The sequence below is a fragment of the Morone saxatilis genome, unplaced genomic scaffold, assembly GCF_004916995.1.
Source record: "Morone saxatilis isolate NCDOM2014 unplaced genomic scaffold, NCSU_SB_2.0 Contig17, whole genome shotgun sequence".
NCBI lineage: Eukaryota > Metazoa > Chordata > Actinopteri > Moronidae > Morone > Morone saxatilis.
In genome coordinates this window covers 11,445,866-11,462,046 of record NW_023339729.1, presented here as the reverse complement: position 1 = coordinate 11,462,046, position 16,181 = coordinate 11,445,866, and the positions used below count along the sequence as shown (strand labels likewise).

The following is a 16,181-nucleotide window of genomic DNA, read 5'->3' as shown; positions in this document are numbered from 1 at the left end:
CAGAAACTGAATATAATATTCATGGTTATGTTTACATTAGTGTATAATCACCTGAATATAGGACCTGTTTTGTTTTGGTTTCATTAGAATGAGCCGTTTATATCTGATGTATCTACAGATGCCATGGGTCGCCTTCCATGGATTCGCCATGTTGAACCGCCATGTTTGTACAGTTGCCCAGAACAGACGAACCAAACGTTGGCTGTAGATGAGGCCTTTCACATTTTCCACAAGTTTTGTGGCCACTGTACACTTCACTGCCCATTTTCATTCCCAGGTCGTAAATTACTGACACGAGTGGTGTTCAGTTGGTTGCAATCTGCAAGTTCACTGCTGGATGCAACTAAATCACACACACTGGTCCTTTAGGAAGTTTAAAACATATAATAGCCTGATTGTAATTGGGTACAAAGGTAGAAGGTAAATCAAACTGAAATAGCATCTGTTGAACTAACATCAGGGTATTTGACTGATGTCCTTGATAACCAAAAAGTGGCCTCAAACTTTAGATATGAAATCAGGTAGAGAAAGACTTGGTGGATAGATTAGTGTAATGCGGTTGTCTGAAAACACGGTTTAATTAATTTAACCCTCTTCTTGGCTTCAGCTCTGAAACGCTAAATTTTATTGGGCGTGCTAAATGGTCTCAACAGCACAATCGTAATGTTAGACTATTTACTGGGTGAGAAGCTCAACTCTAAACACCCTGAGTGACTGGCAGTTGGCCCATAAACAAAAACAACATCAAGCAGAAATACACAGTCTGCACGGGCGGAAGCACAGAGACAACAATCTGTTACACACATACTGCACATGTACATACCAAATATCTAACATTTGACAATTTCAACAGTTAACCTTGCTATACGTTCTCCTCAGGTCTACTGAGACCTCTGTTTATAAAGATAAACCAGTACAACCAGTCAAACCTCTGCCATACTCTTCTGTCCTCATTCATTCTCTATCCTATGCTCCCCTTCCCTCTGCTCCAAAAACTGTTAAAGTTATCAGCCTCTCTGCTGGCTTAGTGTCAGGACATCTGTCTTTTATCAACGCCAGGATTTAAGAATATTTAACCCAACATCCACATAGGTCCACCACACACGTACACACACACAGACACACAGGCACAGACATTCACACCATGACCCTGCTATAATGCTCCACTGCATTGACCTGTTTCCATATAGGGAGATTGAAGGTGGTGGTTGTCACTCAGCACGAGGTTGTCGCATGTTACCTCGTGCTGAGTGTGAGGTTTAAGCAAAAATGCATGTTATACATATCTACATATTTGCATTCTGTAAAAGGGTGCAAAGGAAAAGGAATTTTCTTTTGCATTGAGCTGTTATGCCTCTGTTTCCCTTATACCTCTGCTCCTATGTTGTTGTTACTGTTGGCTTGCATCTTTCTCTTTAGTGCTGTTGTTTATTTGGTAAAATGAAATAAAAAAAAAAATAAATATAGAGAGATGGTCAGTCAAATAACAGCTACAAGGGAGAGGCTTGCTTTGATTAAGTCAGGATAGAGACTGAAAAAAGAAACGTGTTGACTTAGAAATAAAAACCTACTGCAAACCGCACTGTCAGCCTCAACCTGAAAAGAGACTGATTGCAGTAACAATAAACTAATGAAAGTCTGCTTCCATCAGAGGAAACTGTTGTCAGACCGGATGGTTGACCGAGCTCTGGGGTTACAGCTAAGTGTGCCCAGTTGTTTTGTCAATACAGTGTTGTCACTATTTCCTATTGTTTGTCTCAATAGCGACTCAATAAATGTAATCAATTTAAAGCGTTTCTCACTTTGCTGTAACCGTAGGTGTTCTTTTACACCCATGAAACCTGTCAAATGTATGGGTTTGACTATAGGTGCTACAGTGTCATTTAAAAAATAAAAAATAAAATCAGATGTCAAACTTTCCAGACACTGTTGTGCTGTGTCTGGAGAATTATAACATTTAAGGCATTTTTTCCCCATTGTCCTGCTAATAAAAACATTTCTGGTGGCTAGAACTTAATAATTGTTGATTTACCCTGCATCCCCTACCCCATTTTGTTGTTTATTGGGTGTATTCTTCACTGCCCATCTGTAGAAACCGTTTGTGTTTTGTCTGCAAGATTAGATGGTGTGAAACACATTTGAGAGTCTGCAATTTGCAACTCAGTCTACTGATCCTCCAGGACACATCTTGGTTTAAATGTGACTCAGACAGCCCTGGTGCCGTCGACCTTAGACTGATGAAGGCCTTGAATTGTCAGTCAGACACAGCTACATTACTGTGGTCTGCCACACAGTCTCTCACATACTTAGCTCCCTCACTTGCACCAGAACATAGTATATGTCTGAGAGATTACATCAGTGTTTGGTGAAGGTATTTTTAGTTGTAGCTGGATTTAGGCTTAGTGGGCATCAGCAGGTATTTTCCCAACCAACTTAAAATCTTCATGACATTTATATAAACACTTGCATTGATGTTTTTGGGAAATTATGATTATATATTATATTTATTACATTTTGGGTGTGTGGTATATTTAACCTGTGAAAGATGGGTTAACAATAAATCTCACATATGATGTATACAGTATTTATACAGTATATATCTACTGTGACTTGATGGTACAGTAGATGCCAGTTGTCTACTCAGTATATATAGCATGGTAAATCTGTCTGTATGTGGTGCATTTCAGGGCCGTCATGGTATAGTAGAGTACAGGGCTGGCTAGTTTAAAAAAAAAAAAACAACTTAAATGCATTTTAAAAGTATTTCACTCCTACCACATCTTACAACTTCTGTTTTATTCTGTTTATATGTAGTCGGTGCGAACTTCCTTTTTGCTCTCATATGCTGTACACAGTATGGTTTCTGTTTATTCTAGGTTTGTAACTTTGTCATATTTTATTTTATTTTATTTTATTTTAATGTTTTCCATGGCAAAATAGTCATAAATGTCCAATCAAAGCAGAAAGTACAGCAGAATGATTTCTGTAATGGCAACATTTTTCGAAGCTTTCATGTGGCATTTTCTGAGATTGTCAAATGCAACATATTTTTGTAGGTTGATCTCATCTCATCACTGCAGTCTGTCTGCGGCTGATTTCCTGTACTTCCTGTATTTTTGAAACTGGTAGAAGTGTGCAGATGCGGTAGCTTGGTATGCGAGAAGCAATCACACGTTTACTGGCAAAGCACACACACACATACTACCCAAACAAGTAATTCTATACACTCATGCACACATTTCCACATTCTGTAGATTCAGCTGCAGAGTTCAGGTGACCTCTCTGTCTAAGGGAGCAGGGCACCAGCTGATACTCAGACCATATTTACTCATAAAGGGCCCTTTGATTCTCTGGGCTGGGTGAGGAGGTGACGGGGGGAGGGGGGTAGAGTGGGTGTGTTTGGGTGGCTGGTATGGCTTTAACACCGCTACACCTACTCAACACTAATTTCAGCCCACCTGTGCCAGCTGCCGTGGAAAAGAAACAAGTAAACGTTCTCTTAAACACACAAACATGCACCCTTTGCGCTCTAGTGCATGCACTCTCTCACCTAACACACTCCCAGTCTGCCTCCCTGCAAACACAGAAAGAGGATGGGGGCCTGTCATGACTCTGCAGGTTCAGGTGCAGGTGACCTAGTTCTGGAAAATGTTCACTCCTTCATTTCTCGACTTCTCTAGTTTCTTTTTCTCCCACTCCTTCCACCTTGGAATAACAATAATAAAAATGCTCTGGCTCTTATATTGAATTTGAAAGTTTATATTTCTCCCCAGTCGTCGTATTTCACCCAAGCTGTCACAGCAATAGGAACCATTTCTCTCCTTTGGCTCGGGCACATTTTCAGCTTTGCTGCGCTTGTATTTTCTATATTTACCATAAAATATGCCGAGCTCGTCCCGTTTGGAAACCAGAGACGATGAACTATGTCGAAACGTATTTTTAATTACACTGTGCCCTCAGAAGGAAAAAAAGTGCGCTGAAATTACGCTTTATTATATGGTTCTTGAGCCTCCCAGCCAAAAGCAACTCATTCCATTTTGTTTAAAGGCCATCTTTTCTTCCCCTCCTTCTTCCTAAAGTGGTTTTCAGGACTGCTCCACAGCAGTCTTACCCTTTCTTTGACATGCTAGGAGCCCCAGCGCCTGCCAATAAAATAAATAGCAGCGGACTTGATTATACAGGGATAGACTGGCGAAACACTGCACCCGTTTAGTTTGGAAAGTCCAAATAGATGAGGCCTTTTTCAACCCACTGAACCAGAGAACCCAAGTGTACAACGAGTGTTGGAATAAGTGGGTGGCTATGTGTTGCTACCTTAAACGGTCTCTGCTTCCTTTTTATATACCAGTTCAGGCCTCTTGGTGTGCCGTCTTTGTATTTGGCCAACAGCAGCCTCGACACTCCACTCGCAGGAGGACAGTAGCTTCTTTTAAAGAAGTCCTCTGCTGGCTCAGCGTCTCTTCACAGCAAAATGAGGGTTGCTGTCCGGTTGAAGGGGAGAGATGGATTATGTTTTTACGAGGCCCACCCAGGAATCCTACCACCAATGCCACAATGAGGGCTGGAGGAGGCCAGAGCTAGGCATGCTTCCCTGCTCACACCCTTCCCCACACTTAACCTTGTTGTCCTAAAATTGTGGAATTACTAAACAAGGCTGCACTTTGGTCAGGCAAACATGAACTTAGAGCAGTAGCTTGAATCTACGTTTATCAGAACATCATTTGCAGCTAAGAGAAAGGCACCTTCGGTGCTTGTGCTAGTCAACAAGAGTGGAAGTTTACAGAGATGTTGTTGTTTTCTTTCCCTCCACCTCAAATTATGAGGAAGGGTGGCAGCTCTAGTGGTCGGATAATGGAAGTTCCAGTTGTGGTTGGTGTTGGGCAGGGGTACCTACAGGGAATCAAACCTGGCTGTCAGCTTATTTATGTCTTGAGACAGGAAGTAAATATGTCTTGGGATGGAAAGGAGTTGAACACACAGAGAGACAGCTGGAGTTGGAGATGTTAGACCTGATGGAGGAGAGCAAAGAGAGCAAGCCAAATTATCTGTACAGCTGAGCTGGCCAGAGGCGCCAGCTACTCTTACACTCTTACTCTTTTGTATATTTCTTCCCCTCTCTCTTTCTTTTCCTCTGTGTGTATCTCTTTCTCTCTGCTTACTCAAGGTTTATCTCCCTCTCTCTGTTTTTCCTGGTGGTGATATTTACCAAACGTCTGGTCAAAGGCCCAGCCTGTCCACAGATCTGGATCGGATTTACTCAGGGCTTAGGGCTCTGTTTAGTGCTCTTTGCTTTGAGAAGAGTGAGCAGGGTGAGGGCTAGAGAGGGAATTTCTTACAAAACTCCCTAGTTATGTGGTTAGAGGATATTTGGGATGGAGGGTCTGGGGAATTCCCTACAGGACATATGCCTTTTTCTTCTATCTTTGTGTAAATCTGTTTCTTCCATTTGAGTCAAAGCAGTGCACAATAAAAAATCTACAATATTCCTAAGGCCATGTGACAGTAAACAGCTGTAATACACCAAAAGGAAATTGGGCAAAGAGCAGCTCAGGACAAAGTAATGTTTAATACTGATATTTAAGTGAATGGCGACTCATACTGACATATGATTCTTCTTTGTCTTTTCCCTTCTCCCCTCTTTCTTATTACTCATCTATCCACTCGCTCTCCATCTTTCCTATTCATTTACCGCCACCCCTTCAACCACATTATCCTTCCAGTCATCCCCCTCAGTTGAAGGACCAGAGTGGTCCTGGTGCCCCTCAGCAACCTCTGTCCCCAGCCCAGCTGCCTGAAGAGGCCGAGTGCCTGACGGTGCCCAAATACAAGAGAGACCTGGTGCAGAAGCTGAAGATCCTGCGGCAGGAACTCTCTCAGCAACAACCCCAGGCCGGCCACTGCCGCATCGAGGTCTGCCGTGAGGAGATATTTGAGGTAAGAACTGAATAAAAGACTGACACACACAAACATGTTAACTTGTTAATGTTAACAATGCACTTGTTGTAGTAGCATATTTCTTTTCAAAACAGTTATGCTACCAAGAAAACTGCAAGAGGGAACACAAACACTACCTTTATATTTATAGATTATAAACCATCATCATCGTGAAACTTTTTTTGTCCAAAATGTTTTACTTCAGGAGTGCAGGTTAATCTAGAAAAATAGTCTTGAGAGTCAAAAAAAAACATGACCCCCCCCCCACTTAACATTTTTCAAGTGTTTTAAATGTCCCGTGTGTAACATTTAATTTTCATAACTATGTTTTTATTAAACCGAAAATCTGAAATTAAGAATCATTGTTTGTTTTTTTCTACCCTACAATGAGCCGTTTTTATCTACAGAGGTACTCTTCGGCCATGTTTCTACAGTAGCCCAGAATGAACAAACCAAATACAGGCTCTAGATAAGTCCGTCACGCTTTTCATAAGTTTTTTTTGCGACCACGGTAGTTTTTAGTAGATGTGTTCAAATGGGTGTAATGTGCAACTTCAATGCTAGATGCCACTCAATCCTACACACTGGTCCTTTAAACCATAAAAGGAAACATTCGGTTGAGTGTTAAAAGGCATCTGAGTGAGCACAGCTGCAAACACATGCATATAAATGAATGCATAACACAGACTTTACCATGAATTGTGTAATGTGCATTGATGTGTTCTTAAAATTCTTCATCTGGTATTCAAAGCATCATGTGCTGACATGCAAACTCTAAACGTCCATGAAAACAATAGCAGAATGCTCACAAACCACAGATCTTTGCATTTTACTGGCATTCTTTCACCCCATTTACGATGCGCACCAGAAAAAGGCCCAGGGCAGCACAGAACCAGTACTCAGAACTGCTTTATGGTTTCCAGGGAAAAGCAGAACAGAAAGGCCTTCACAACACCACAAAAAAACTATTTCTCTGTTACTTTTCTTTTCCTCCTCTGCCTCTCTTTTTCGTGCTCTCCCAATCATTTGTTCTACCAAGGCAAGGCATTCCTTCTGGATGATTTCAGCAGCTAAAGAGATGGGGATGGGGAGAGGGAGAGGGGCGGGGGGTGAGGAACGGGTGAGGAAAAGAGCTAAGGCAGCAGTGGCAAGTATTTGGGGCCAGACATAACTTCATAACTACAAGTTGAGCAATGAAAAATATGACTTCATCCTCCTTCGACGTGACAGCTGTGGAAGGGGAAAGTTAAGTGTGAAAACCAGCCCTGCAGATCCACTTGAGGTTTTCATGCAGGAACCAGCGCTGCAGTTCACAGCTGGCAGTGTGTTCACACGAGTGTGCGCACAAACTTACAACGGGTAGTTTGATTTCCTATCTCCATGTGTTCTGTGCCACACATTCACATATGATTAACACGAACAGAATCACTGTGTACAGCCCAACGTTAATCCAATGGCAGTTTTCAATGTTTTGGCACACAAATACTAACATTTTGGATAACTTGAGTTTAGAGTATCTAAAACTTGAGTGTTTAATAGCATATTACAGCCGACTGTGCTGTGCAGCTCTGTCATACTTTCACAGTTGCAGCAGTGCTGTTGCTGTGGCAGGGTATTGTTTATTGTGGCACGGCCTCTGAGTCTTTGGAATCCTCCGAGAGGACAGACAGGGAGATGACTCTTACGTAATGTAAAAAGGAAACACACTGACTATTTGTTTAACTATAACTTGGGTTAGGGGTACGATGAAGAAAGACAAGGAGCTGGCGTGGTTTTATTATTTTTAAAGCAATACTGCAGCTATAAGATTGAATGTTTGCAGGCTGCAGTATGCACATACAAATGAGCCCATACCCATCTTGACTGTCATTATTTTCAGGCTCAGTCAGGAATGAGCTGAGTTGCAGACGTCTACTGCAGGATTCAGGTCATTTCTCATCACTAGCTAGCTAGCTCAAAACTTTTTGGTGAAGTCCTTGTTAGTATTAATACTGCTAGTAGCTGTTTGAGCTCAGTGGGTCCTTAGATTGTCAATCAGGATGAGATCTCATTCAGGTTTAATTTAAAAAAAGTAATTAAAGTAATTGTTGTTTTTCCACAAGTTTGCATCATTGATGAATACTAGACATTTAATATATTCATTTTCTTACTAAATTAATGTTATTTTAATTATCTTATATCATTGTGAACAGAATAATAAACATGGTCATTAATCCATAATGATGATGCATGACAGGCCCCAGTAGCTCACCTGGTTGAGCGTGTGCCCCCCGGCTGAGTCTGAACAGTGACAGTGAAAGTCATTTTGGTTGCCTGGCAGAGAGATTGGAGGTGTGCAGCGTGTCGCCTGCAGCTCTTCATCTAACCGCTCACTGTGGCTGCTCCTTCTAATTCCATTCCTCCCTGCAATATTTCAAACTGATCCGCTGTCAAAAAATGTAGGAAATGTTGCTATTGTCCTGTTTTGTAAACGCATTTTAGATGACCTGTGACTTCCTGTGACAACTACTTCATAATGAAAGTCAACTTGTGTTTTTGGCAGTTAAATGCTTTTAATGTCGCCAGATATTCAAATGTACCGTGTATATATGAATATTTTCATCAGTGACCATTCTGTGGGCCAGATGGAAAGCTTTGGAGGGCTGGAAGCTTGGGTACCCCTGTTGTAGAGTCACGTTCTATGACATTGGTCAAGCTTGTCTTGTTTTCTGTTTCATGATATTAATTTGCTGTATGCGTTCAATTGTAGGAGTCGTACCGGCAGGTGATGAAGATGCGTCCAAAGGATCTCTGGAAAAGACTGATGATCAAATTCAGAGGAGAGGAGGGACTGGACTATGGCGGGGTAGCAAGGTACTTTGTTGTGTTTATTTTTCTGTGGCTTCATGCTATGCTTTTTTATGCTTGTTTTGAACAATGTTTGAAGTGCGTTTTCCTTAATGAATCGGTGTTTGTGGGTACATTAGGGAATGGTTGTACTTGCTGTCCCACGAGATGCTGAACCCTTACTACGGCCTGTTCCAATACTCCAGAGATGACATCTACACTTTACAGATTAACCCTGACTCTGCCGTCAACCCGGTAGGAAGGATTTCATTTTATAGCTTTATATAACTTGTAGTAGATGTGTGATCATAATATATGTATGCAGCCAGTCATCAGATATAAACAAAAACATTAAGTTGTTTTTAAGGTTGCTGTTGGGATATCTTGGGATGATGAAGCCAAAATCAGACACTCATCAATCAACACATTTTGGGAGAGAGGGGGAGTTATAATTACATAACTTTATTTTGGTGAATGGATTATGCTCAGTACATGTTGTAAATGATCCTGAAGTTATGACCTATACTCTTTTCTGGGTGTACCTCTTAGTATTATGGTAAAACTGTACTTCTCAATCTGTGTATTATATAAAACTGATATGATACGAATAAACCCTTTACATGAATACTGTTGTTAAATGCAGGAGCACCTGTCGTATTTCCACTTCGTGGGTCGTATAATGGGCATGGCGGTGTTCCACGGCCACTACATAGACGGAGGCTTCACTCTGCCCTTCTACAAACAGCTGCTGGGCAAACCGATCACGCTGGATGATATGGAGTCTGTTGACCCTGACCTCCACAACAGCCTTGTCTGGATCCTGTAAGGCTTTTTTTTTGTTTGTTTCCAGACAACCCATTATTTTCTAGATTCTCTCACTCGCAACCCAAAGTTAGAGGAAACGCATATATTACTGCTATTAACATTAAGAGTAAAAGCAATATTCTTGAGTGTCACTCCCCCCTTCAATTAAAGTTCTCTTCTATGACCTAGCTGTATCTTAATACTGGTTTCCTTTTTTACCAGTGGAACAGTAAACAACTTGTACAGATTAAAAAGGCATTGAGCACACAAACTTGACCATTCTCTCAACTTCTCCTACGACTGTGGTGCCCTCTGCTGTTAAGCTGATGACATCCATACTCAAAAATGAACGCTCTTGCTGGTTTAGTCGTTCTCCTGTTTGTTTTGACACAGTGATGAGTGTTTTCCACATGAGGATGTTGTGACAATCTTCTCCTGATAGGGTCTAAAACCTCTTAATGATAATGTCATCCACTATTATGTCTGTTAAGTAGTAATCTCTGCTGAGTCATCTTTAAGGTTAAGGATGATAAATGCTGCTTTTTTTATGAAAATAAACCGCAAAAATGTTGTGTACAGATCATTGGACCAAATTGCATAAAATAATGGAAAAAGTAGTAAAGAAAGATCATTTCTGTGTTACGAACCATCTCTCTCTCTAACCTCACCTTCCTCCTGCTTCAGGGATAATGACATCACTGGCGTCCTGGACCACACTTTCTGTGTAGAGCACAATGCCTACGGAGAAATCATCCAACATGAGCTCAAACCCAACGGCAAGAGTATCCCCGTTTCAGAGGACACCAAGAAGGAGTATGTCAGGTATGGAGACAGAGGCGCACACACAAAGACAAGAATGTTGACTTGTCATTAATTCAGTGTCACAATGACTGTATTTGCAGTCCCTCAAGTGTTAAACGAACTGTGTATCTTCCCCTTCCTTCTTCAGGTTGTATGTGAACTGGCGTTTCCTGCATGGCATCGAGGCTCAGTTTCTGGCCCTGCAGAAAGGCTTCAATGAGGTTATTCCTCAACACCTGCTGAAATCCTTCGATGAGAAAGAACTGGAGGTACAAGACTTTCAAAATAAAAGTGTGGCTGGTGATAGCTGTGACTGTAGCTGGATCAAACACATTTTATAATTTTTATTTACACTGTTTGGTGACGGAAAATATCTTCTATTCCATCTTCCAAAATACAATCATTATTCCAAATACACTTGTAAGGTATAATATTGAAGTTAATATTTAGTTTAGTAGTAGTTAACAGTTTCCATCTCCCTCTTTTGCCTTCAGTTGATAGTGTGTGGCCTGGGAAAGATTGACATCTCTGACTGGAAGTCCAACACCCGTCTGAAGCACTGCACCCCCGACAGCAACATCGTCAAGTGGTTTTGGAAAGCTGTGGAGTCGTTTGATGAGGAGAGGAGGGCCCGGCTACTGCAGTTTGTCACTGGCTCATCCAGAGTCCCACTGCAGGGCTTCAAGGCTTTACAGGGTACTTATCTGACTCTGTGTGTGTTAACCTGTTCCTCAGCCGTGTCCATATTATTATATATCTCAGTAAGAGCTGAAGTCCACTTCAGTCTTTAGCTTCTGTTCCACTTTCACTGCTTTGAATCATGATACTGCCTTTTGTCCATATTCTAAAATAAATGGATAAACCACTGCTGGACACTAGAACTTGAAGCTGCTGAACTGCACCTGATGGATCCTGTCTGTGTTTTGTCTTCAGGTGCTGCAGGACCCAGACTGTTCACCATCCATCAGATTGATGCTAATACCAACAATCTGCCCAAAGCCCACACTTGGTGTGTGTCACATGCAACTAAACACACACATGCACTTGCACAAACATAACATGCACACAATCACTGATTATTGATTAAGGGATATAATACCTTCCAGTCTCTGATAGCTCAATTCATGTGAACTCTTTCTTTTCTCTCCAGCTTCAATCGGATTGACATTCCGCCCTACGAGAGCTATGACAAGCTATATGACAAGCTGCTGACAGCGATTGAGGAGACCTGTGGCTTCGCAGTGGAATGAGAGACACATTGGAGAGTGTGTTTGTGTGTGAACATGTGTAACTGTGTGCAGGACTCTATCATTGTCACAGCGATGTGCTGACAGGTTCACTCAGAGCCTGATGCGTGCGTCTTCGACCAGCCTGCAGTCTTCCTCTTCTCTCACCGCTCTCCACATTCTTCCCTTATCAATATCTGTTTGAACAGCTGCTAGAGAGACATCCCCTGTCATCTATTTTCTATTCATTTATTTGTTTGGGTGTTTTTGTTTTGGTATAATGTGTGTGTGTGTGTGAAAAACAGAGAAAATTAAGATAAGAGCTGCAGCATTTCTCTTAACAGCTGTGAGTTTGCTTAAAAAAAGAAAAAAAAAATTCCCCGGTCATCTCACTTAAAATCGAATCAAGAAGCAGTTCATCAACGTACAGTTCAACATCTTACAGAAGTGTTTCTGTAAAAAAAAGAAGAAAGACATTGATATTTGAGAACAGTGAGTCGTTTTGTTTTGCAGTTTAAACTGATTGAATTGAACCTTGTCATGCTACTGAATCTTTAACACTGCAGGTAGCCATATCTTGTCCTTTAGTAGCCATCCTAACCTCAACCAACACACCTTCCAATCCTCATGGCTGCAGAGTTGGTTTGCTTCATCTTGTAGGAGCGCCACAATTTCATCCTACCTCAGTGTGTAATGCTTTGATATTTGAGGGGTTTCATTCCAAAATGTCGTGTATTCTCTTTTTGGAAAAGTAATTTCAATCAAATTTAGAATAGGAAATATTTAGTTTACAGCAATGCTTCACAGTTAGTTTAACTGTCATACCAGCAGTCGTTTTGTAGCTGTCAAACCAGATAACTTGTGAATATATAATTTTGAAATGAAACTCATACAGACTGACTTGGATGTGGGTCCGATGTTTTGTGGCGTTTTTGGAGTCAAGCTTTTGGTGGGTTGTTTAAAGATTAGCGACGGACTCTGGTTAAGAAGAAGCGTATTTTTTTCCCCTGAATCACTGCATTGTGGCCACAGCTCTTGTAAATGTGTGTGTCTGTATGTTTCTGCATGTGTATACAATTGTGTGCTTGTATGCAAGGAAGGTAGACATTTTACAGATGAATCCCCCACCACCTCTACTAGCACAGTCTCCTGTATTTGAAGCTGCAGAGCTGATGGAACCTCACTTTTTGAGCCTGGTTCGTCTTCCTTTTCTCTCTTTTACACATTTGCCTCCAGCAGTTAACGAAGTATGCATGTTTTTTTATTTTTTATTTTATCAAATCCAGCATAACCCAGCACACTTCCTGTCAGATTATATGTGAAAAGGGCACAACTGTCCGAGGGACCAGGCTTGATTTAAAAAGAAAAAAAGCTATTCAAAGGCAAGTGACTATTTTCAGTCACATCATCAGTTTAAAAAGGCAGAAGTATTTCTTTCTCTTGTCACTTTAGAGCACTTTACAAACTGAGCAGTAATGGCAGGAGTGCTTTCTTCACATAAGATTTAAATATATCATGTTTCATTTGCTATACGACTACATTAGAAATATACTGAGTAAAAAGTATCTATACACCTGTAATTTTTGAGTATATATGTACAAATACATAGCTATTTTGTATATTGTTGCTTGTTCTTTTTGTTCAGTTTAAATGCAAGCATGTTGGTGTCTGTCACAGACCTCTTTGCATTCTCAGGTGAAGTTTTCCTTTTTGTTTTTTTTTTTATGTTTTTCTTATTTTACATTTATTAGGCTAGTATGTGAGGAGCGGTAAAATTGGTTTGAATGGAAACTATATTTCAGAGGCCCTGTCTTTAAAACCCATGATAGAGTGTAAAAGTTGGCAGTTTAAAGTGACCTTTTCTTTTGGTCAATCACTTTCACATGTTAACACACACATACCTTCATAGGAGAACATGAACGGTCATAGTTGCTGCTCTGGAGGTCTTTGTCACCACTGAATACCAAACAGCACAGACAACAATATTGTTTCATATGCACGGGGGAGGGTTGGTTGGTGGGTGGGGGGTGTACTGAATGCTGATTATGGCCTCAAATCCTCTCTGAGCTGCAAATGTTGGAGGTTGACTGCTGCTGAACTCCTGGGTGCTACACGGTGAAAATGTTCAACCAGAATGAAACGTTACTAAGAAACCAGAGAGGCCAAAGTGAGGAGCCTCCATCCAAAGAAAACCCTCTGCATGAATGGATGCTCAAGAGATAAAGCCTATTTATTTGCATAATTATTACTCTTAGAAAACTTTTTTGACTTGGGAAAATCAGCTAAATGTTCTTTTTTTTGTATGTGTATACTGCCTGCATTTATTTGTAACCATGAACAGTTTGTTAGCTGGTACTCCTGGAGGTTTTTCTTTTTTTTTTTTGTGGTCATCAGAGAAAACGGAAACAAAACGGAGCACATTGACATTTTCATCTTTGTACAGTTACAGAGAATTTATTTGATTTTACCATTTAATAACTAACTCAGAGGCAGAAATTAAATGCATTACACGTTTTTTTTGCACACATTATGCATACTTGGACTCCAAGATATAATCAGACACTTCCTTCTATTTACCAAATAGTTAATGGACTGATTCTTTTTTTTTTATGTAGATAACATATATATATATACACACATTCTTGATATGCACACATGTATGTTTGTCCAGTGCACACAGTCCACTTCTGCTCTTTGTTATTTCTTTGTTGGCACCAAGTTTTCTGGCTGGTTCAGTCTTCAGTGCAAAAGTGGGGGTTAAGTGCTTCCTGGCGAGGGGAAATCTCACTTTTCCCCTCGGTTAAGCAGCCAAATTGGTCAGACATCCTTCACAATTTTGTAAGTCATTGTAATTGTTTCAAGCTGTGATATATAATCAATTGATCTGACTAATCTAATTGAATACATTGAGTTCTGGCCATAATCATGTACTTAAATGATGGTTTAATTGGTTACAAGCCACAACAACCTGTAATGTTCAGCAAACTCTCTCCCCACACTTTTAAGTACAAATTTACAGGTTTACATGCAAATTTGTGTGTGTGTGTGTGTGTAAATGATTTTTGATTGAATTCAGTATAAAACAGAAAAAAATCTTGTTTTTTTTTTTGAAAAAAAACACCATGTTTTATTTCTTTTGATTTCCTATCTGTTTTTATATTTATTATTACAGTATACGTGTTCATAGTTTTTCACATCAGCTGCTCTGTGAGCTTGTAACTGACACCTGTACATAAGGAAAATAAAGAAGAAAAGTAATACACTTCTTGTACCCTTGCAGAAAGCTGAGCAATAAAACTATGCTGTTTGAACCTCACAGCATTATGTTTTATAGAACCATGTGTTTGTCTTTATTCCTGCTGATGAAACCCCTCAAAGGGAAAACGTAGAGGACAATTTATTCATTTTATTTGGTAGAAATTTTATAACCTTTTGTTCAAGTTGTCTGAATTTCTCTTTATTGAAATTGGAAATTACATCGAGTCTATGTAGCAGACGTGGAAATACCAGAAAAAATACATCAATACAATATACATGTATACAAGATTCTGCTTGCTTTTTACTAAAGTTAAAGTACATTAATATCAGCAACATTAACTGATAACATTAATGATAAGAATTTGGTTCGTAAGCTTTATTTGATCGTCTATTATTGGATAGTTATTTACAGAGTAGCATGTTCAAAGGTAATTTTACCTATTTACCAGCACTGTTGAACACACATTGTATGGAGTCATCATCGGTTTTGTAGTATATATAGTAACAGCTGTCAGAAAAATGTAATGAGGTCAAATGTACAGTATCTCCCTCTGATATGTGAATACACTCCAGTGAAGAGTACCTACTACCTCCAAATTGTAGGCTACCTAAATACTTTATCTGCCCCACTGCATGAAGTGTGATATCCTTTAGATATTGTATGTGTGTGTGTGCTGTATCTAATATATAAAACAGGAGTAAATAAGAGCCTCAGTTCAGCCTCGGTTCTCTTATTTCATCTTATTCTAACGTACAGAAGATAAACCAACAAGCATCCCTTTAGTGCTCATTGACAGTATATATAGGTTTCGGCTGGGGCTCGTCACGGGACCGTTCGGCCAATCACAGGTCAGATCGGAGAGAGCGCGTTCCCATTGGCTGCGCCTCACGGTGCGCGTGCACGTCCCTGTAGACAGTGAAATCCTGATTCAATGGCGGAAATTCCTGCAGGAAAAGTTGCAATTCCCGCCTTGGCAACAACAGCCTACACCACAAAGCTGCCCAAGAGGAGGAAGACGGACCTAACGAGAAGAACGGCCAAGAGAGAGTCGGACTACAGGCGCAATAAAACGCGCGTGAATATCGGTGAAGCCTTTCAGAGATGGAGAGAACTTCGCAAATGTCTCGGCCTCAGTTTGGACTCGGAGCTTGCCGTCCTTCTCCTGGACAGGTGAGATGGATGCTGGGGTTTTCAAAGGGCTCACTCCATGTTGCCGGGTTACCTGGGTGTGCTGTAGCGGTCGGTAGGGTCGAGTTAACGTGAAAATAGGCGTACGACGCGCGTGCATGTGCCGATGGTCGTCTGGTGGGAGGGACTTCAAGACAGAGGGG

At 40.7% G+C, this 16,181-nt stretch overlaps 2 protein-coding genes across 2 annotated transcripts in view; both read left to right on the top strand.

Moving 5' to 3' along the window:
• Positions 1-5,720: 5,720 nt before the first annotated feature.
• On the top strand, positions 5,721-14,928 carry LOC118327070 (E3 ubiquitin-protein ligase SMURF2-like; the record flags this gene model as incomplete). Its single annotated transcript, XM_035660268.1, is given in 9 exon segments — positions 5,721-5,934; positions 8,684-8,787; positions 8,901-9,015; positions 9,404-9,582; positions 10,249-10,386; positions 10,514-10,634; positions 10,860-11,061; positions 11,299-11,374; positions 11,516-14,928. Coding segments are annotated over 9 exon segments (1,249 nt in total), but the record flags the coding sequence as incomplete, so codon positions are not given.
• Positions 14,929-15,745: 817 nt separating this feature from the next.
• The window catches only part of LOC118327246, a 5,084-nt gene continuing 4,648 nt past the window's right edge, over positions 15,746-16,181 (top strand). The window contains exon 1 of the mRNA XM_035660535.1: positions 15,746-16,020. Within this exon, the coding sequence (XP_035516428.1) occupies positions 15,782-16,020 (239 nt within the window). The 5' untranslated portion in view covers positions 15,746-15,781. The remainder of the gene's footprint in view (positions 16,021-16,181) is intronic.